This window comes from Prionailurus viverrinus, chromosome B4, assembly GCF_022837055.1.
Source record: "Prionailurus viverrinus isolate Anna chromosome B4, UM_Priviv_1.0, whole genome shotgun sequence".
Taxonomy (NCBI): Eukaryota; Metazoa; Chordata; class Mammalia; order Carnivora; family Felidae; genus Prionailurus; species Prionailurus viverrinus.
The window spans coordinates 113,898,058-113,919,822 of NC_062567.1; the positions used below are offsets into that span (position 1 = coordinate 113,898,058).

The following is a 21,765-nucleotide window of genomic DNA, read 5'->3' on the forward strand; positions in this document are numbered from 1 at the left end:
CTTATATCAGTTTCTTCCAGAATTTATGACATCAGCAATCTTGTATCCATGCACTGATCTGTAAGCATAGGTGACTATTTCTTGACATAGCCTGAAATGTATGAACCCGTCTTATGTTTATGTTCAGTAAGTGTTCTCAGTATTTGAGGAGCATTTGCATTCTCTTTTGACATTGTTAATTATGAACACCTAAAATAGGAATGTGAGAACTGTCTTACAGAGTTCAGGCTTGTTTACATAGTAAGTTTCTAAAGTCAGTTTTCACTCCAGTCTTAACACTGGAGTGTGTTAAACTGTATTTTTTTTTAATACCATTTAAGAATATCCTTTAATTTTGACTTTTTGACTACTTATATTTTATGTAGAACTGTACATCTCCTGCCCTACCTAAGATTTTCTCATCAATACTTTCTTTGCTCGCTTGATATATCTTACCATACTGAATTTTTAAAGGATTTTTACAAAAACCAACAGTAGGTTTGTATATGTCTGTATTATTGTTGTTCCTCCTAAGCTTAACTAGTCTCTAATAAAATCTGTACTTCTTTGTGTCTTTTGTGTGTGTGCCTTTTTTTTTTAATTCTGATGTTTGCCACATGAATTAGCCAAAAAGTAAAAATTCTTTTTCTCTTCCTTCTGTCTGTATTTTTCAGAATATGTTAACAAAACCACAAAAGACAGTTTTCTAGGAAAGCTTTGGATTCATTAGTCTAAGTTTTGTTTGTTCGGTCATTAAAGTGCCTCACATGATATTTTATCAGAGTGAAACAGCAAATGAATTTTAAAAGCTTGCTTTTCACCCTTCTCAGTGACTGTCAGCCATTGGATACATTCTAATCATGTTATATTTGTTGACTTGTACGACCTTTCTGACAGAAAATACCTACTGAATTAAGAAGGAAGCTAACATCCAATGGATCATACTTTGTCCTATGTAATTGAATGAACTATTTGTTTATACATTTCTAAGCTTAGCTACAGTCTTGGGAACATTCGTGGTAGCTCCAAAATGGCTCTGCAGACTGAATGCTGGTTAAAGAGAAAGTGGCCTTCCTTGAACAACTTTTATTTACTTATTTCTTTTACTACTACAAAAGTTTTATTTAACAGAAAAGTTCAATATGAAAATGCACATGACCTGATTTTTATTTATTTTATTTCAAGTTATTATTTAAATTCTAGTTAGTTAACATATATGGTAAAATTGGTTTGGGGATAGAATTTAATGATTCATCACATACAACACCTAGTTCCCTCCTAATGCCCATCACCTGATTACTATCACCCCGCCTGCCTTCCCATCAACCCTCAGATTGTTCTCATAGTTAAGAGTCATATGGTTTGCTTCTCTCTCTTTTTTCCTCCTTCATTCATCTCTTGTTTCTTGATTTCCACATATAAGTGAAATAATATGGTATTTGTCTCTATTTCACTTAACATAATACACTCTACCTCCATCCACGTTGCAGATGGCAAGATTTCATTATTTATGATTGCTGAGTAATATGACCTGATTTTTATACTGTATTAAAACAGGTTCGGGGGGGGGGGGGTGTGGGAGCAGTTGATTTCTTCTGGTGAATATACCCATTGTTTATTTTTTCAATTACCACCATTCCAATATCATTCTGTTGCCCAATAGCCATTTCCACACAATGATCTATCACAAGATTCATAAAGGGATCGAATCCCTACAATATTCCTTGGACCTACCACCATTTAATTTCAATGATAATTTCTTATCCATAAATTTTTTCAACCCTGAGGGTGAGCTTTGCTCAGGATGTCTACTCAGCAAGTTAAAAGATGCCCCCAAACATTTGAACTGAGCTTTTAAACTACCTCTTTCCAGAAAAGATTTGAAGCAAGGAACACACATTCATAAAGGCAGTTCTTGAAATTTGGCCCTTATCTGGGATTTACTAATTAAAAGTGTGAGACAAGATAGAATATATTAGTTACTCTACCGGATCCTGAAGTCATTGGGTAGGAAATATCCTGTATGATAATCACTCTTTGTCTTCACAATTTGCTTTTGAAGGTCTTTAGCAGATGTGCTATAGCCATTGAAAATAAAGTTGGCAAATACTAATTTTCCCCTAATGTACATCTGTAAAAATTAATAGAAGAGTTTCAGAATCTGTTCATGTGAAAATCAGTCCTACTTATTTTTTAAAAATTGTTTTTTGTTTATTTGTTTTTAATTTTAACCAAGCTCTATGTCTAACATGGGGCTTGAACTCATGACCCCAGATCAACAATCACATTCTCTACTGACTCAGCCAGCCAGGTGCCCTAGTCCTACTTATTTGAAGAAAGACCTTAAATGTGTTCTTATGAGAAAATATTTACATTTGTACACAAAATAATATTAGGCATCAAACATGTTCCTAGAACCTGAATACATTGAAGGTCAAGAAACCGGCTTAGTTTTCTCACTCAAATTTGTACATGTGAAGTGTCAGAACCAGTATCCTCCCCAATTCTAAAAGACTTCTTTATGATAAGCTGCCTGTGGATACATTTCAGCTAAACTCTAGGGGAGAGTACAGAGCCTTTGAATTTAGAAGTCCGTAGACTTGGATTATGGACAAAACAACGTCTCTAAAACTCACAGAAATCATTTAACTATGTCAAGGCACAGTTTCCTCTGTTAAATAAAAAGCATTGGGGCGCCTGATGGCTCAGTGGGTTGAGCCTCCAATTCAAGACTTCAGCTCAGGTCATGATTTCACAGTCCTGGGATTGAGCCCCTAATGGGGCTCTGCACTGGAATAGAGCCAGTTTGGGATTCCCCCTCTCCTTCTGCCCCTCCCCCACACACATGCGCACATATGTTCTCTCAAAAAGAAAAAAAAATCATGATTTGTGAATTGGACTAGCCCTCTAAAATTCTTTTCCAGGGCTAACATTCTCAGATTCTCTTTTTCCTAACAAAGAGATACAACTCTACTGTGAAAAGCCAAGGTTGTCATTCTTTTCCAGGGTGCAAGAGGACTTATATTTAGGCACAGGTGAGCAGCCTACTAAATATTCAACCTTAAGAAAAGAGGATAAGAGGTGGTAGGGGTGGAGAAGATGGTAGTTGAAAAAGTATAGGTGGTTCCAGCTCAGAACTTAAACTGCTAAGAACTAAGTATATCTTACATCTTAAAGCAGTCTAATACTAGTACGTGAAAAGCAGGGTATAAGAACTTAAAAGGAACAATAGTTCCCTATGATTGCATGTTACTCTTTTCCTCTTAGATGGCGTAATCTTTTCATCATGAAGGGATGTCCTATTACAAGGTTTTCTCTATAGGAATAGAATTTTCTGCTTTATCTTCATTTCAGTAGCAAAAGAACCTATCTCTTGTTTCATATCTTGTTCCTTGATCTGAAACACTTTATTCTTCAGCACCCATGCCTAGCTATTAGCCATGAATCCACTTATCTTGCCTGAACTTAGAAGATTAAGCTCTGACAGGTGGGTAATGATGGCCAATGACAAAGCTACTGTGCAAAATATGTACACTGGGATCTGAAGAGTTGAACAGTGTTAATCTCTTAAACAGTGACATAAGGGCAACTTTTAGCCAGTTTTTTTTACCTCAAAAAGTGTGAAATACATATGGGGGAAAAGTGTAATTTAAGAAATTGGTAAGTTGAGGATATGTAGGATTTTGTTGCAATTTTGGGCTTCTAGTCACACACAGGCAGAAAGCTTTTCATTTTGTGTATATTCAAGCCATCCCCTCTTAGGCTAATCCTGGGGTCTGGAGAAAAAAAGAGACAAGGCTGCAGTGTTTAATTCTTGCAGAAATAACTTGGTCAAAATACAGAAAAATGTTGAACTGGAAAAAACCTTAAGTTTGTATATGTCCAGAGGCCAGTGTAGGACCAGGCTCAGTACCAAAATTCAAAAATTCTCCTTTCTGAAATCATATTGAGTTGAAGTTCAGCTGAAATTGAAAACCTAGAGTAATCTAATCCAGAGGTGCCCAGCATTTTATCAAGCTAGGACCCCTGATATTATTTTCCCCATGGGTAACATGTTTGGAATAATTTTTTTATCTAGCACATAACCTATATGAATTGAAACTCTGTAAGTTGCACTCCCTCCCTCATATTTTAACTAAGGCTATAGTGGCCATTCAGTTTGAGTGTATGCTGCATGCCAGGCACTATTCTCGTGCTCAGGGCAGAGCAGTGAACAAGGTGAATACTAGAGGGGAGAGCCGGACAATATATTGGGAGTTAGATGGTGGTAAATGCTCCACAGAAAACAAAGCCAGGGAAGAGGAATATGGAGGATGTAGAGTGCTTTTTATACAGGGAAGTCACATTTGAAGGGAGTGAGGGAACCAGCCACACGAAAGCCGTAAGTGAAAGGGCCTTGAGACAAGAACAGCAGAGAAGAGGCAAGTGAAACTCCTTGAGAAAGGGGCTGGCTGGTCGAGGAGGGCCTTGTAATGTATATGCTTTGCTTTGAGATAGGAAGCCATCGGAGGGTGTTAAGCAGTAGACTGACAAGACTTGACTCAGGTTTCAAAAATATTAAGTTTAAAAAGCAATCTTCTGTGTGGAAGTCTGACAAGGATGGGGAAAGGGATGTCTGTTGGCTAATGCAGTAAGCTATGTGACGGATGGTGCTCATTGGTAGTGAAGGTCTTGAGGAGCAATCCAAGTCTGGATATATATGTTGAAGATAGAGCCAATAGGATTTGCAGATGCAATGTATCTGCAGTATAAGAAAGAAGTCTAGATGATTCTGAGATTTTTGGCCTGAGCAACTGGAGGAACAGAGTTGTCATTTCCTGAGATGGAGCACCCAGTGAAGTTTGGGTAGAAATTGAGCTGGTTTGGGATTGGTTAAATATAAAATAGTTATTAATTGGGGCGCCTGGGTGGCTCAGTCAGTTAAGCATCTGGCTTCGGCTCAGGTCATGATCTCGTGGTTTTTGGGTTTGAGCCCCGTGTCAGGCTCTGTGCTGACAAATCAGAGCCTGGAGCCTGTTTCGGATTCTGTGTCTCTTTCTCTCTCTGCCCACCCCCCGCCACCTCCCGCCATGCTCATTCTCTGTCTCTCTCTGTCTCTCAATAATAAATAAATGTTAAAAAAATTTTTAATAAAATACTTATTAATCATTAGGTGGAAATGCTGGATAGGCAATTGAATATATGAATCTAAGTTCAAGAGAAAGATCCAGAGTAGGAGATGTCAGCATTTTGGGTGGTGTTTAAAGTTGTGAGCATAAGTCAGAGGGGTCAGCACACTGAGATCTTTGGGGAACCTATGGTTCATAGGCCAGGAGATCAAAAGGAACCTAAAAAGGAGACTGAGAGGGAGCAATTAGTGACACAGAAGGAGTGGTGTCCTGGAAGGCGAATGAAGAAATTATTTTATAGAAGAGGCAGTGATTAACATGTCAGTTGCTGCTAAAAAATTGAGAAAGATGAGTCCATTTGTATATATTTTTTGGAAAAATGTCTGAGTTCAAATCCTTTGCCCATTGTTAAAATAGGGTTATTTATTTTTGTTGTCCTTTATATATTCTGGATATTAATCATTTATCAGGCATATGCTTTGCAAATATCTTCTCCCCTTCTGTGAGCTGTCTTTTCACTCATGATAGTGTCCTTTGATGCACAAACATCATAAATTTTGATGAAGTCCAGTTTATCTATATTTTCTTTTGTTGCTAAATTTCCTTGACTTTTCAAAAGAGGCAATAGTACCACCTGATTCATAGGATTATCATGAAGATTAAATAATACATGTGAAGGCGTGTAAAGGGACTGGGACAATGCCTGCCACATAAGGAGCATTCAATAAATACGTTATTATCCAGGCTAAGTCTGTAGTATAAAAACCAAGGGTCAGGGGCGCGTAGGTGGCTCAGTTGGTTAAGTGTCTGACTCTTGATTTCCGCTGAGGTAATGATCTCACAGTTTGCGAGTTTGAGCCCCGTCTTGGGCTCTGCACTGACAGTGCAGAGCCTGCTTGGGATTCTCTTTCTCTCCTCTTTGTCCCTTCTCCCTCTCTCAAAAATAAATAAGTAAATAAATAAATAAATAAAGCATAGGGATAGAAATACAACATGTGACATAGAAGCCGAAGAAGTAGAGGGTTTCAAGAGGAGCATGATCAGTGCAAAATGATGCAGAGGTGTCAAGAAAGATCCAAAGAATAAACTTAGACTTGGAACCTACAAGTTCAAACAGTGGTGTGACAGAGGCAGATGCCAAATTATACTGGATTGAGAAAATCTATTAGGCCCTCTTTGATCTCCAAGACCAGGTCTGCTGTTTTGGCCCTCACAGCGATCCAACCAAAACTGACCTTGTGGGGGCTGCTGAAATACAGTGGGGGGAACACTTGGGTTGGAGTGAGAACAACTGGGTTAAAATTCCTGGTCTTCTACCACTTGACACCTGTGGTCCGCTCTCCGAGCTGCAGGTCCCTTGCTCTTAGAGGACAATTATTCCTATTTTACAGGGTCAGTAACATGCTTACATGAAGACTTGGCATAATAGTAATTCTTTAACTATTAGTGTTATAATAAATGGTTCTATTCTGATTCCTCATTTTGTTCTAACGTTCTAACTCAGTAGTTCTTCCTGAGTACCAGGTTTTGTGGAGTATGCCCACTTTACAGACACTTGGCTTAGAAGTTTGCAATGACAGTAAGATGAGATTAATACATGTCAAATGCTTATGATGATTTGGATGCTTATGATGATTTGGGCTACTGTTGTATTCTTGTTTTTATTCTTATTTATTTTTTTATTTTAGAGAGACAGAGAGAGAGAGGGCATGAGCAGGGCAGGTGCAGAGGGAGAGAGAGAGAGGATCTTGAGCAGGATCTGCACTCAGCTTGAGCCTGACACAGGGCTCAATGACACGACCCTGGGATCATGACCTGACCCAAAATCAAGAGCTGGATGTTCAACTGACTGAGCCATCCAGGTGCTCCAAGGGCTGCTCTTGTATTCTAATGGAATTTTTTTGCCAGATTTTTAGTAGTGCCTCTGTCTTCAAGTCTGCTTCCTAAGCCACTGCATTTCTCATAGTTTGTGAGTATTTACCTAATCTCAGCTGTTGCCATAAGAAGCTAGTGTTTAAATAGTATTATTAACCACATCAATGGATCTTTTTGTTTATTTTGGTTGGCTATAGACATGAAAATCCATCCACCTGAGTTGTGAGTGCCCTGAAGAAGTTTGAGGATTTCATCTGCTGTTCAGTAAACAGAATATGGGGCTTCCATTGAGTTCCTACAGCTACCAAAGCAAAGATGTTTTCTATGGAGTCACAGTCAAGTCCTGATCACTTTTACCCATGTAAGCCACCTTTCAGGGAAGGATGTAAGACATATTTATTTAGTCTGGTTTGTACCTTGTTGTGTGCCTCCTATTTATTTATATTTCTTTTTGGTTTATTACATATCCCAAGATATCTTAGGAATGAATACATCTTGAAAATATAATAAAAATAAAGTCTATGAAGAATACTTGAATAACCATTCAAAAAATCCAAATGAGCTATGACTTTACAATATCTTGTTTGTTAATAATTAATGTGAACAAATGGAAAGAATTTTTAATTCAATACACATTTACTGAATGGTCTTCGTACTAGACACAACAATTACCTTTGTGAAATAAGTATTCTTATGTTATAGATGAGAAAAGTGACTTTCAAATAAGTTCAGTGTCTAGCCCAAGAGCCCAAGACTCTTAGCAAGAAAAAATAATAGATTAGGTTCTCCAAAAAGGCTTTTTTACTTCAAATTAGGTGTTTGTTCTATGTATTTTGTCCATTTTATCTTATTTTCTGGCATAGGTCATCACATACAAGAACACACATGCACATAAATGCATGCATGCACACAAGAAACCTAATTTCCACTTCAAGAAGCATAATCCCCTCAGTTTGCATTTATTTTAATCACTAGATTCCTAAAAGAAGTCAATTAAGTAGGCAATTAATTTCCTCTGTGCATTGTTCATTCACATATTAAACTGGTAATCTCATTTAAACATTTGCTTCCTCCCGCCCCAACCTGTCCCACTGTCCTCAATGTTTAAGTTCCCTATACTCATCAAATCAGTGTGAGAATCTTTGCAAAAACCCTTTATAAACTGAAAAGATATACTAATTATCTAGTGGGATCTAGTCTGTCCCATTTAACCTGGCTGGCTATGCTGAGAGGTGAAATGTTTAAACCACACTGGTTATATCATTGTTCCAGCAGTTGAATGCAATTGAAAGACTTGTCCAAACTGCTCAAACCAAGCAAACAGTCCCTGATTTGCTCTCTCAAACTAAATATATTAGCCTTGTGGTGACCAAATATTGACCTAGTGACTAAATGAAAGGGGAGGTTCTAACTACCCTCTAAAGCACTCATCACTTACTCTTTAGTAATTTTTTGTCAAGTTAGCTAACATACAGTTTATACAGTGTAGTCTTGACTTCGGAAGTAGATTCCCATGATTCATCACTTACATACAACATCCAGTGCTCATCCCAACAAATGCCCTCCTCAATGCCCACCAGCTATTTTCCCCGCTCCCCCCACAAACCTCCCACGTCCATCAACCCTCAGTTTGTCCTCTGTATTTAAGAGTCTTTTATGGTTTGCCTCCCTCTCTATTTTGTAACTTATTTTTCCTTCTATTCCCTTATGGTCTTCTGTTAAATTCCTAAAACTCCACATATAAGTGAAAACATATGATATCTGTCTTTCTCTGACTAATTTATTTCACTTAGCATAATACCCTTCAGTTTCATCCATGTGGTTGCAAATGGCAAGATTTCATTCTTTTTTTCTGTCACTAAGTAGCATTCCGTTGTGTGTGTGTGTGTGTGTGTGTATCACATCTTCTTTATCCATTCATCAGTTTATAAATATCTGGACTCTTTGCATAGTGTGGCTATTGTTGATAGTGCTGCTATAAACATCGGGATACATATGCCCCTATGAATCATCACTCCTGTATCCTTTGGATAAATTTCTAGTAGTGCTATATGACCCAGTGCTTGCTGGGTCATAGGGTAATTCTATTTTTAATTTTTTGAGGAACTTCCACACTTTTTTCCAGAGTGGCTGCACCAGTTTACATTCCCACCAGCAGTGCAAAATTGTTCCCCTTTCTCCACATCCTCACCAACATTTGTTGTTTCCTGAATTATTAATTTTAGCCACTCTGACCAGTGTGAGGTGGTATCTAATGTGGTTTTGATTTGTATTTCCCTGATGATGAATGATGTTGAGCATCTCTTCATGTGTCTGTTAGCCATCTGGATGTCTTCTTTGGAAAAGTGTCTATTCATGTCTACTGCCCATTTCTTCCCTGGATTATTAGTTTATTGGGTGTTGAATTTGGTAAATTCTTTATACATTTTGGATACTAACCCTTTACCTGATATGTCATTTGCAAGTATCTTCTCCCATTCCACTGGCTGCTTTTTAGTTTTGTTGATTGTTTCCTTTGCTGTGCAGAAGCTTTTTATCTTGATGAGGTCCCAATAGTTCACTTTTGCTTTTATTTCTCTTCCTTTGGAGACATGTCAGGTAAGAAGTTGCTGTGGCCACGGTCAAAGAGGTTGTTGCCTCTTTTCTCCTGTAGGATTGTGATAGTTTCCTGTCTTACATTTAGGTCTTTCATCCATTTTGAGTTTATTTCTGTGTATGGTGTAAGAAAGTGGTCCAGGTTCATTCTTCTGCATGTAGCTGTCCAGTTTTCCCATCACCATTTGCTGAAGAGACTGTATTTTTTCCGTTGGATATTCTTTCCTGCTTTGTTAAAGATTAATTGGCCATACATTTGTGGGTCCATTTCTGGGTTCTCTATTCTATTCCATTGGTCTATGTGTCTGTTTTTGTGCCAATGGTATACTGTCTGGATGATTACAGCTTTTTAGTACAGGCTAAAATCCGGGATTGTAATGCCTCCAGCTTTGGTTTGCTTTTTTCAACATTATTTGGGCTATTCGAGGTCTTCTGTGGTTCCATACAAATTTTAAGATTGTTTGTTCTAGCTCTGTGAAGAATGCTGGTGCTATTTTGATAGGGATTGCATTGAATGTGTAGATTGCTTTGGGTAGCATTGACATTTTAACAATATTTGTTCTTCCAATCCACGAGCACGGAATGTTTTTCCATTTCTTTGTGTCTTCTTCAGTTCTTTCATAAGCTTTCTATAGTTTTCAGCCTACAGATCTTTTACCTCTTTCTCACCATGTACTCTTAAGGAATCCTTCCCAATATGCTTCCAGATAGCAACTCTCATTCAAATAGAGACCAGAAAAGGGATATGTGTTAGTAGAGTGAGGAGACCTCCAAAACATTCTTTCCCAAGAATCCTAAAATGTCTCATTTACATGAAAACAAAGAGAAGGCCATTTCTACCCTATCTGCCCTTGTACTGCATCGTAATGCTGCCAACAGACACTTCCTATTCTACACTTTGGACTATGAGTCCAGGCACCTGGGCTCCGATCTCAGCTCCACATCTCAGCTTTGTAACCTCCTTGAACTCCCTATGTTAAAAAGAAACAGCATCATCACCTCTTAGGATTGTTGCCAGGATTCACAGCAGATATTTTTTTCCTTGTAGAAGTCCTGCCTTTTGTCCTTGCCAAAAGCTGGGGCAAAGGCTTGGTTAATAAATGAAAGGGACAAAGCAAAGTAAAAATATGTTTGTCATTCCTGATGGAGGAATGGTGAATGTTCATTCACTCTATCAAAAATTATTTATTGAAAATCTATTTGGGGGGTGCTGGGGTGTTCAGTCGGTAAAGCATGCAACTCTTGATCTCAGGGTTATGAGTTTGAGCTGGACGTTGGGTGTAAAGATTACTTAAAAATAAAATCTTAGGGGAGCGCCTGGGTGGTTCAGTCAGTTAAGCATCTGATTTCTTTCAGCTCAGGTCATGATCTCACGGTTTGTGAGTTCAAGCCCTGCGTCAAGCTGTATGCTGTCAGCGTGGAACCTGCTTCAGATCCTCTGTTTCCTTCTCTCTCTCTGTCCTCCCCTGTTCTCTCTCTCTCTCTCAAAAATAAAATAAACATTTAAAAAAGAATAATAAAATAAAATCTTAGGGATGCCTGGGTGGCTCAGTCAGTTAAGTGACCCTTGATTTCAGCTCAGGTCATGATCTCATGGTTCATGGGATTGAATCCTGCATCGGGCTCCATTCTGGGAGTGGATCCTGCTTAAGACTCTCTCTCTCCCTCTCCCTCTCCCTCTGTCCCTCCTCCACTCGTGCACGTGTGCTCTCTCTCTCTCTAAAAAAATAAATTAATAAATAAAATAAATTCTTTTAAAAAAGAAAATCTACTATTTTTCTGGGCACCTTTCTAGGCACTGGGATGAAGGAATGAACCAAACAGACAAAGTCCCTGCCCTCATTGTGGGGATCAGATAATAAAACAAGTAGTGATCAGTGCTATAAACCAAATAAAGCAGGTAAGGAATGGAGAGTGAAAAGGGATCTTTTAGACAGAACAGAAAAGAAAGGCCACTGAGGGAGTATAACCTTTGCCTAAGACCTGATTACATGAGAGAATAAACTGTGCAACTATCTGGAGGACAACCAGCAAAGACAGCACCATGTGTAAAGGCTCCAAAGGGGAACAGCAAGGGGGGCAAGTGGGGAAGTGGAAGAGAGGGAGGGTCAGATTACACAAAGACTTGTGGTCCAGAGAAAAGATCTGGGATTTTACTTTAAGAGTGATGAGTACCTGTTAGAGGGTTCTGAGCAGAGAAGTGCTGTAATCTGATTTAGGTGGCTTTTTTTTTTTTTTTAATGTTTATTTATTTTGAGAGAGAGAGCAGGGGAGAGGCAGAGAGAGGGGGAAAGAGAGAGAATCCCAAGCAGGTCCCACACTGTCAATGCAGAGCCTGATGTGGGGGCTCAAATTCAAGAACCACGAGGTCATGACCTGAGCCAAAATCAAGAGTCAGACACTTAACAGACTGAGCCATCCAGGTGCTTCTCAAACTCAAGTTTCTGCCCCCAAGGCTTATGTTCTCATTTCATCAAAATTTTGATCACTGTTCTAATTTTTTTAATGGTTATTAAGCTGTGTTGGCTTTTAAAGTACAGAAGCATTATAGTCTTCCAATAATGGATAAGGAATAGCTATCTATTGGGGTTTCCCTGATTTTGAAATAACTGTTGTGATATCAGATACTGATACGAAAATCAGTAAGATTTTCATATTTCTTTTGTAGGTATTGGTTTTACTCCCATGGTCTTTTGTAAGAAAAAATTGCTTCTTTTGGGTTGTAGATAGAAGACATATAAGCACCTGATCAAATATGCCTCTAAAATCAGAAACTAGAAATGAGAAAATAGGGTGATTGGTTGCCCCTACAACAAATTTGCTGGTAGGATTTGGTGAGGGAAGTTATAAATTTATCCACACTAAGAGAGAAGTTTCACTTCCCTTCTTATCTGTGATTAGCCATCCTCTATAACATTGTGACTTTTCCCTAAAGTCAGCATTACAAAATCTATGTATCTTACTAGTAAGTTTGATCACTAGTTCTTAAACTAACTTTGATAATCACATGCTTTCCTGACTTGCCATATAGTCATAGGAGAATTTCTTTTTCTTTTTTTTTAAGTCAACTCTTTTTTTTTTTTTTTTCAACGTTTATTTATTTTTGGGACAGAGAGAGACAGAGCATGAACGGGGGAGGGGCGGAGAGAGAGGGAGACACAGAAACGGAAACAGGCTCCAGGCTCTGAGCCATCAGCCCAGAGCCTGACGCGGGGCTCCAACTCAAGGACCGCGAGATCGTGACCTGGCTGAAGTCGGACGCTTAACCGACTGCGCCACCCAGGCGCCCCCCCCCCTTTTTTTTTTTAATGTTTACTTACTTTTGTGAGAGGAATAGAGCACATATGTGCACTCAGGCCTGAGAGCTGGGGAGAGACAGAGAGAGGGAGGGAGAGACAATCCCAAGCAGTCTCTTGGCTGTCAGCACAGTACCTGATTTGGGGCTCAATCCCATGAATCATGAAGTCATGACCTGAGCCGAAATCAAGAGTTGGATGTTCAACCGACTGAGCCACCCAGGCGCCCCAGTCACAGGAGAATTTTCTGCATGCAACTTTATTTTAAAAAAGCAAACTCTAACCCCAAAGTGGGGCTCAAACTCACAACCTCAAGATCAAGAGCTGCCTGCTCCACCAAAGAGCCAGCCAGACGACCCATGCACGCAGCTTTATAGGATAAGACTCCTAGCCAAAAGAACCTGCATTGTAATTCCTCAGAGTCAAACCAGACATGACTAAACAAGCTGCTTCTAGATATTTTTCTTAGTTTTCACTACACCAGATTCACATACTTAAAATTAACTCTAAAGGTTTCAAAGCCATGTCTTAAGTAGGTGCTGGATTTGGAAAGAAAACAGAATGAAAAATTCAGTTATTTATAATTGCCTAATTAGTTGGTTTTATTCAGGTTAATTCTTTTCTTAAACTCTACACAGTATTTTTTTTTTCCTTGGAGGAGAAATAGGAGCCCATAAAAATAAGTAAGTAATTATGTCTCCAAGGCCCATCTTTTATGGCTCCTCCTGCATAAGGTGTTAAGACTAAAGCTGTTTGCACCACTTCTCCCTGTCCTAAGCCTCATTTCCTCAATTCTCCTACCCAGTCTCTATGTTACCAGGCAGGGAAACATAGTGACACTGTAATTTACTTAGAAACGTAAAGAGCAATTTCACTCTCAATACTTCACACAGTAAGACCCCAGACAGAGGGGTCATACAGCTTTCCCAACTAGAAGCATGATAGGAAGGAAGCAAATTTTCAAAATCATTCAACTCCCAATGGCTATGCTTCTCCATTCATATTACACTTTGGAATTTGGATATGCACATACTAAGACTTTTTCAAAACTAGAGTTCATGGCTACACATATGATCTTTGAATGTATTTTGCATGTGATTGAGGTTAGGCCAATCAGACTTTATCTCTTATAGACTGCATAGGAAATATAGTCAAACTTAGATGGACAGGGGGTGCCTGAATGACTCTGTTGGTTGAACTTCCCACTCTTGATTTCGGCTCAGGTCATGATCTCAGAGTCATGTGATCGAGCCCTGCAACAGGCTCTGCACTGAGCATGGAGCTGCTTAAGATTCTCTCTCTCTTCCTCTGCCCCTCTCCCCTTCTCGTGCACTCTCTCTCTCTCTCTCTCTAAAATAAAATAAAATTGAAAAACAAAACAAAGAACTGAGTGGGACAGCACTAAAAACTGATGCCATCTGGTGGCAGTGCACGTGACTGCTGCTGAGGTCCTTGCAGCTGCCCTTGCTCCTAAGGCAGCCAGCCAGGGTCTTACAAAGGAGCTAATGAAGTCTGTCTTTGATTCTGTGGATTACCCTAAATCCTTCAAACACCACTCCCCTACCCCTTATATTATTCAGAATTGGTTTCTGTTGCTTGCAACCAAAGATCCTTAATAAATTAAAAAATATATGCCTTCATGCTCATAAAATAGAATGAAAGGTAAACTAGAAAAACATCAGTTTCTTTCACTGTCACTGCCTCTTATTATTCATTGTGTTTATGATTAGAAGTTACATTTAGAAATTCAGAAAGAAAGGAAGACTTTGAACTTTGGTACAGAATAGTTTATGCAGGAACATTAGCTGGCTGAACCCAACAGTTTTCTAGTTTGTGTGCTCTTAGTATAGCTCTACATGAGACCTAATTCATATTGTCTGCAGCAAAAATAATTTTTATGACTCTTAACCTTGATCTATAACTACATTCTATCCTTCTTGGTATTTCTTTTTCTTTTTTTCTTTTGAAGGTGGCATGGGGAAGAGGTCCTTTAAAAAAAAGAAAGCTATATGAACTAATCACAACTCCATTTTAAATTGTACAATTCCATAGGTTTTAGTATATTCACAGTGTTGTACAACCATCACCACTATCTGATTCCAGAACATTCTCATCCCCCTAAAAGAAAGCCCATCCCCGCTGGGAGTCACTCCTCATTTCCTCTTTACCCACCTCTGGAAAGGATCTGCCTATTCTGGACATTTCATATATGTGGAACCATACAGTATGTGGCCTCTTGTGTCTGGATTCTTTCACTTAGCACGTTTTCAAGGTTCATCCAAGAGGTCTTTTTAAAACACAGCACTTGGGGGCGCCTGGGTGGCGCAGTCGGTTAAGCGTCTGACTTCAGCCAGGTCATGATCTCGCCGTCCATGAGTTCGAGCCCCGCGTCAGGCTCTGGGCTGATGGCTCAGAGCCTGGAGCCTGTTTCCGTTTCTGTGTCTCCCTCTCTCTCCGCCCCTCCCCCGTTCATGCTCTGTCTCTCTCTGTCCCAAAAATAAATAAACATTGAAAAAAAAATTTAAAAAAAAAATTAAAAAAAAATAAAAAAAACACAGCACTTGGGGTGCCTGGGTGGCTCAGTCAGTTAAGTGTTGGACTCCTGATTTTGGCTTAGGATTCTCTCTCTCCCTCTCTCTCTCTGCCCAGGCCCATCTCATCTTTTCTCTCTCTCTCAAATAAATAAATAAATAAATAAATAAATAAAACATTTTTTAAAAAACCCACAGCACTTAATCAGGACTTCATCAAATACAAATACATATCAACAAAAATACTCTTGCTGGATGTAGGGACCCACCTGGGATCCTTTTAGATTTTGTGAGAGCATATGATTTTGTATTCTAATGACTTGTTAGGGGATGGGGGGGAGAAAGGAGGGAAGGAAGGAAGGAAAGAAAGAAAGAACAAATGAATGAGTGAATTCTTACAGGTAACAGTCTCCTTAATTAAAACAAAACCCAGAGCTTTTAAGCAGCATGCTGGGGCCACCCTTTTCTGTTGTCCCTCTGTCTCACTATCACTCTTTTTCATTACTATATAGTGTTTAGCACATAGTAGGCACTCAATATTCTGTGCAAGGAAGGAATAAAGGAGGTTTGGTGTGAGATGAGACTCTTTAGGTGGAGAGAGGGCAGGTGACCAAGCAGCTCTGGCTCTGTTCCCTAGAGTTTTCCTAGGATTATGGGCATCAACACTTGTATCACCTTGATGTCCACTAGGGCACTCCATTCCCTCTCCAACATTCTCATGCAGAGTCACTGCTCTGGATCCACTGCCTACTTCCTCTCTCACACTGTCTCAAAAGCTACCTAAAAGTTCTCCCTGCCCGCAGTTTTGTCTCCCTCCAATTCATTATCTATATTGGACTGATAGTGATCTTTCTAAACCATGGCTATATACTCATGTCACTCCCTATTTAAAATACTTCAGTGTTCCTCATTCCTCTTAGGATAAAGTTTATGCTTTTCCTCCTCTCTGTACCCCTCCTCCTTGCCTTCCTCTTCTCTCCCCTTCCCTTTTTCTTTGCCCTCTTCCTCCCCCCTCTTTCTCCTCCTCCTCTCTCCTCTTCTTCTCCTTTCTCCTCCTGCTCCCCCTCCCCCTCTTCCTCTGGCTCTCCCTCCTCCCTCACCCACTTCTTCTCTTTCCCCTCATGACTCACTAGCATGATATGGCTTAGTCTCATCTTCTGCAACTATCCTCACATCTTCCCCACCTTACACTTTATGATCCAGATGGATTTTGTCTTGGACATGTTGAGTCTGAACTATCCAAAACACCTCTGATTGGGGTGAACCAGGAGGCATAGGTATATGGGTCAGGTAAGAAGCTGGGACCAGGGTTGGAGCTCTGGGTGTCAGTAGCCTACAGGGAGTGAGTGTGTTGAGTTTGAAAAGGATTCATGGCAGAGCACCAAAGAAAGCCAGCATTCCCAGAGGAGGCCTCAACCAGGAATGCTCTCTGAAATATCTTCACTCCTTCATGATCCAGATCAAAAGAACTAAAAAGAAATGTTTTTCCTATTTGCAGATCATCCTTCCTCACTCTTACTTATTTATTCATTTTTTGGTAAGGAGACAAAATTCTAAGCCCTGTGTCTTTTAATTCAACAATGGCTACACATTATTACTGAAGCAAGTCCCAGCAGGCAGTTCAATAACAAATCAGAGTATTTGACAAGACAGACACTCAGACACTCAGCAACTTAGACTTGAGAAATAAGATTAGGCACACTCTAGTTACTCTGACCAGACAGCAGCACTGATCCCCAAGTGATTCCCCTTCCTCTGTGTCCTCCCTCTAAGCCTCACCCCTGACAGATCACAGCTCCCTGCCTGGTTTGCCCTGATTTGTTTTAATCACTGCCTGGGGTGCTCTAGTGTTGCTCTTTTTTCTTCTTTTATTGAAGTATAGTTTATGACATAAAATGTTATATTAGTTTCAGGTTTACAACAGTGATTGGACAAATCTGTACATATGCTATGCTCACTGCAGTGAGTGTAGTCACCATACAATGTTATCATAATACTATTGACAATATTCCCTATGCTGTACTTTTCATCCTCATAACATATTTATTTATAACTGGAATTTTGTTAGTGTTGCCTCTTAAGGTAGCCCAGGCCTGTGGAAGGACCAGGAAAGCAAGGAGGGATTGGGTCAGGGCAATTAAGTCATCTCTACTTGTCCCATGGAGTGCTCTCTTGTCAAGTGGAAGCCTAGAAGATTTGTTATTTGCAACATTAGAGCGTGGAATGTTAACAGTTCTACCAAAAAAGGATTCTATAGCTAAATGATAGGGAATTTGAACAGAATTAATTTGAACAAAATTAAAGAGGTCTCTTTAAATTAAAAAAAAAAGGAAGAAAAAAAGATTATGAATATTTACATATGAACTACCATCAAGTTTATACTTATTCTGTAGTTGAGTTTTTCAGGCTGTTTGCTAGAAAGGGCAAAGAGCTTTCTGGGGATATAGAAGGTCAGTGATAATGGTTCCAAGAATGGTTGGTTTCTTTCCTTGAAATTATAAAAATTTCTAATAGGAAACTATGATTTTTTTTTTTTTTTTTGAAGTAGGCCTCATACCCAGCATACAGACCATCTGGGGCCTGAACTCAAGACCCTGAGATCAAAATTTGATCTAAGATCACAAGTCAGATGCTCAACAAACTGAGCCACCCAGGTGCCCCAGGAAACTGTGATTACTAAAATGGTATTTGTTTTACTTAAGTTATAAATTATATTTGTATAAGAGATTTTTACCAGCTAAACACAAAGACTATCTGCTTCACCAACTTTGTTCTGGAGTGTCTCTAGACTCTAATTGTCTTAATTATTTCTTTCTTTCTATTTTTATTTTACAGAGACAGAAAATGGGAGGAGGGGCAGAAGGAGAGAGAATCTCAAGCAGGCTCCATGCACAGTGCGTCCATGTTCATCAGGGATATTGGCCTGTAATTGTCCCTTTTAGTGAAGTCTTTGTCTGCTTTTGGAATCAAGGTAATGGCCTCATAGAATGAAGCTTTCCTTCTACTTCTATTTTTTGGAACAGTTTGAGAAGAATAGATATTATTTTATTTTATTTTATTTTACTCTTTTATTTTTTCTCTTAAATACAGAGAACTGAGGGTTGATGGAGGGGAGGCAGTGAAGGGATGGGTTAAATAGGTGATGGGCATTAAGGAAGGCAATTTTTGGGATGAGCACTGGGTGTCACATATAAGAAATGCATCACTGGGTTCTACTACTGAAATCAAGACTACACTGTATGTTAACTAACTTGAATTTAAATTAAAGAGAGAGAGAGAGAGAGAGAGAGAGAGAGAGAGAGAGAAAGAGAGAGAGAGAATGGATAAATATTCTTTAAATGTTTGGTGGAACCCCCTGGGAAGCCATCTGGCCCTGGACTTTTGTTTGTTGGGAGATTTTTGATTACTGATTCAATTTCTTTGTTCGTTATGGGTCTGTTCAAATTTTCTATTTCTTCATGTTTCACTTTTGGTAGTTTGTATGTTTCTAGCAATTTATCCATCTTTCCAGATTGTCCAATTCTTGGCATATAATTTTTCACAATATTCTTTTATAATTGTTTGTATTTCTATGATGTTGGTTGTGATCTCTCTCTCATTCATGATTTTATCTATTTGGGTCCTTTCTTTTTTCCTTTTGAAAAGTCTGGCTAGGGGTTCTTTAATTCAATTAAATATTTCAAAGAACCAACTCCTAACTTCACTGATCTGTTCTATTGGGGTTTTTTTTTGTTTGCTTCTATATTATTTATTTCTGCTCTACCTTAATTTGCTGTTACTTTTCTAGCTCCTTTAGGTGTAAGTTTAGGTTGCATATTTGAGATTTTTCTTGCTTCTTCAGGTAGGCCTGTATTGATATATATCTCCCTCTTATGGCTGCCTTTGCTGCATCCCAAAGGTTTTGGGCTGTTGTGTTTTCATTTGTATTTGCTTCCAAGTATCTTTTTATTTCTTATTTAATTTCATGGTTAGTCCATTCATTCTTTAGTAGGATTTTCTTTAACTTCCATGTATTAGCAGTCTTCCAAAATTTTTTCTTGTGGTTGACTTCAAATTTTATAGTGTTGTGGTTGGAAAATATGCATGGTATGATCTCAGTCTTTTTGTATTTGTTGAGACCTGATTTTGTGACCCAGTATGTGATCTATTCTGGAGTATGTTCCATTAGCACTCAAAAAGAACATGTATTCCACTGCTTTAGGATGAAATGCTCTGAATATATCTGTTAAGTCCATCTGGTCCAATGTGTCATTCAAAGCCATTGTTTTCTTGTTGATGTTATGCTTAGATGATCTGTACATGCTGTAACTGAGGTGTTAAAGTCTCCTGATATTATTGTATTACTATCGATGAATTTGATTGAATAATAATATCAATTATATTATTATTGATTTATATATTTGGCTGTTCCAAATTGGGGGCATAAATATTTACAATTGTTAGATCTTTTTGTTGGATAGACCCCTTTATTATGATACAGTGCCCTTCATCTCTTGTTACAGTGTTTGGTTTAAAATCTAGTTTGTCCAGGGGTACCTGGTGGCTCAGTTGGTTGACGTCTGACTTTGGCTCAGGTCATGATCTCACTGTTCGTGGGTCTGAGTCCTGCATCAAGCTCTGCGTTGACAACTCAGAGCCTGGAGCCTGTTTTGAATTCTGGGTCTCCCTCTCTCTGTGCCCTTCCCCTGCTCATGCTCTCTCTCTCTCAAAAATAAATAAACATTAACAAAAATTAAAATCTAGTTTGTCTGATATAAGTATGGCTTCTCTGGCTTTCTTTTGTTATCCATTAGCATGATAAATCATTCTCCATCCCCTCACTTTTAATCTGCAGGTGTCTTTAGGTCTAAGATGAGTCTCTTGTAGGCAGCATATAGATGGGTCTTTTTTTTTTTTTTAATCCATTTTGATACCCTATGTCTTTTGATTGGAGCATTTAGTCCTTTGACATTCACAGTGATTATTGATAGATGATGAATTTAATCCCATTGTATTACCTGTAAAGCCAATGTTCCTGGAGATTTTCTCTGTTCCTTTCTAGTTTTTGTTGCTTTTGGTCTTTCTTTCCCACTTAAAGAGTCTCCTTTAATATTTCTTGCAGGGCTGGTTTAGTGGTTACAAACTCCTTTAGTTTTTGTCTGGGAAACCTTTTATCTCTTCTTCTATTCTGAATGACAGCCTTGCTGGATAAAGTATTCTTGGCTGCATATTTTTCTCATTCAGCACATTGACTAAATCATGCCACTCCCTTCTGGCCTGCTAAATTTCTGTGAATAGATCTACTGCTAACCTTAATTGTCTTCCTTTGTAGGTTAGGGATTTCTTTCCTTTACAGCTTTCAGGATTCTTTCCTTATCTTTGTATTTTGCAAATTTGACCACGAAACGTCTTGGTGTTGGCCTGCTTTTGTTGATTTTGATGAGGGTTCTCTGTGGCTCCTGGATTTAGATGTCTTTTTCCTTTCCCAAATTAGGGAAGCTTTCAGCTATAATTTGCTCAATTAATTCTTCTTCCCCTTCTTTCCTGTCTTCTTCTGGGAGTCCTATGTTATGAATGTTATTATACTTTATGTAGTCAATGAGTTCCCTAAGTCTACCTTTGTGATCCAATATTTTTCCTTCCCTCTTCTTTTTAGCTTCATTTTTTCCCCATAATTTTATCTTCTATGTCCCATATTTGTTCCTCTATTTCTTCCATCCTTGTAGTCATTACTTCCAGTCGGTTTTGAATCTTGGTTATAGCATTTTTTATTTCAGCCTGGCTAGTTTTTGGAACTTTTATCTCTGTGGTAAGGGACTCCCTGGTGTCTTCTATGCTTTTCTGAAGCCCAACTGGTATCCTTATGATTGTTGTTTTAAATTATGGCTCAGGCATATTACTTATATCTGTTTTGATTAGATCCCTGGCTGTGACCTTTTCTTGCTCTTTCTTTTGGGATGAATTCCTCTGTCTTGTCATTTTGTCTAGGTCTCTGTCTTCTCTGTGTTAGGAAATACTGTTATGTTTCCTGTTCCTGAGAGTAATGCTGTATTAAGAAGAGGTCTGGGCTCTTCTGTCCTGGGCCTGGTGCTTCAGGAAGTGTTTCTGGTGTATGCTATGTGCACTCTGCTGTTGTGTTTTGGTTGCTCTTTCCCTCAGGTCAGTCCTTCGCAGAATTTCTCTTTACCAGCAGTGGGGAGTGTTTGGACTTTGTCCAGTGTGTTGTGAGTTTTAACTAGGTGAAACTGTAGTTTTGGTCTGCTTGTTAGAAGAGGCTAGATTCTTTCTACTACAGCTGAAGCTTTGCAGCACCCGGCAGTCGGTGAATTTGGTGAATGCAGGAGAGGGATGCTTAGTGCTGGTCTTCTGTGGGGAAGGCACCACTGCTGCCTGGCTCTCAGG

At 39.0% G+C, this 21,765-nt stretch overlaps 1 protein-coding gene across 3 annotated transcripts in view; it reads right to left on the bottom strand.

The window, feature by feature from the left end:
• Window positions 1-1,943: 1,943 nt before the first annotated feature.
• The window catches only part of LOC125170709 (uncharacterized protein C3orf20 homolog), a 136,340-nt gene continuing 116,518 nt past the window's right edge, over window positions 1,944-21,765 (bottom strand). For all 3 annotated transcript variants that reach the window (XM_047867394.1, XM_047867396.1, XM_047867395.1), the window contains one exon: window positions 1,944-2,110. In XM_047867394.1, coding sequence (XP_047723350.1) covers window positions 1,964-2,110 — 147 coding nt within the window. In that variant the 3' untranslated portion in view covers window positions 1,944-1,963. The remainder of the gene's footprint in view (window positions 2,111-21,765) is intronic.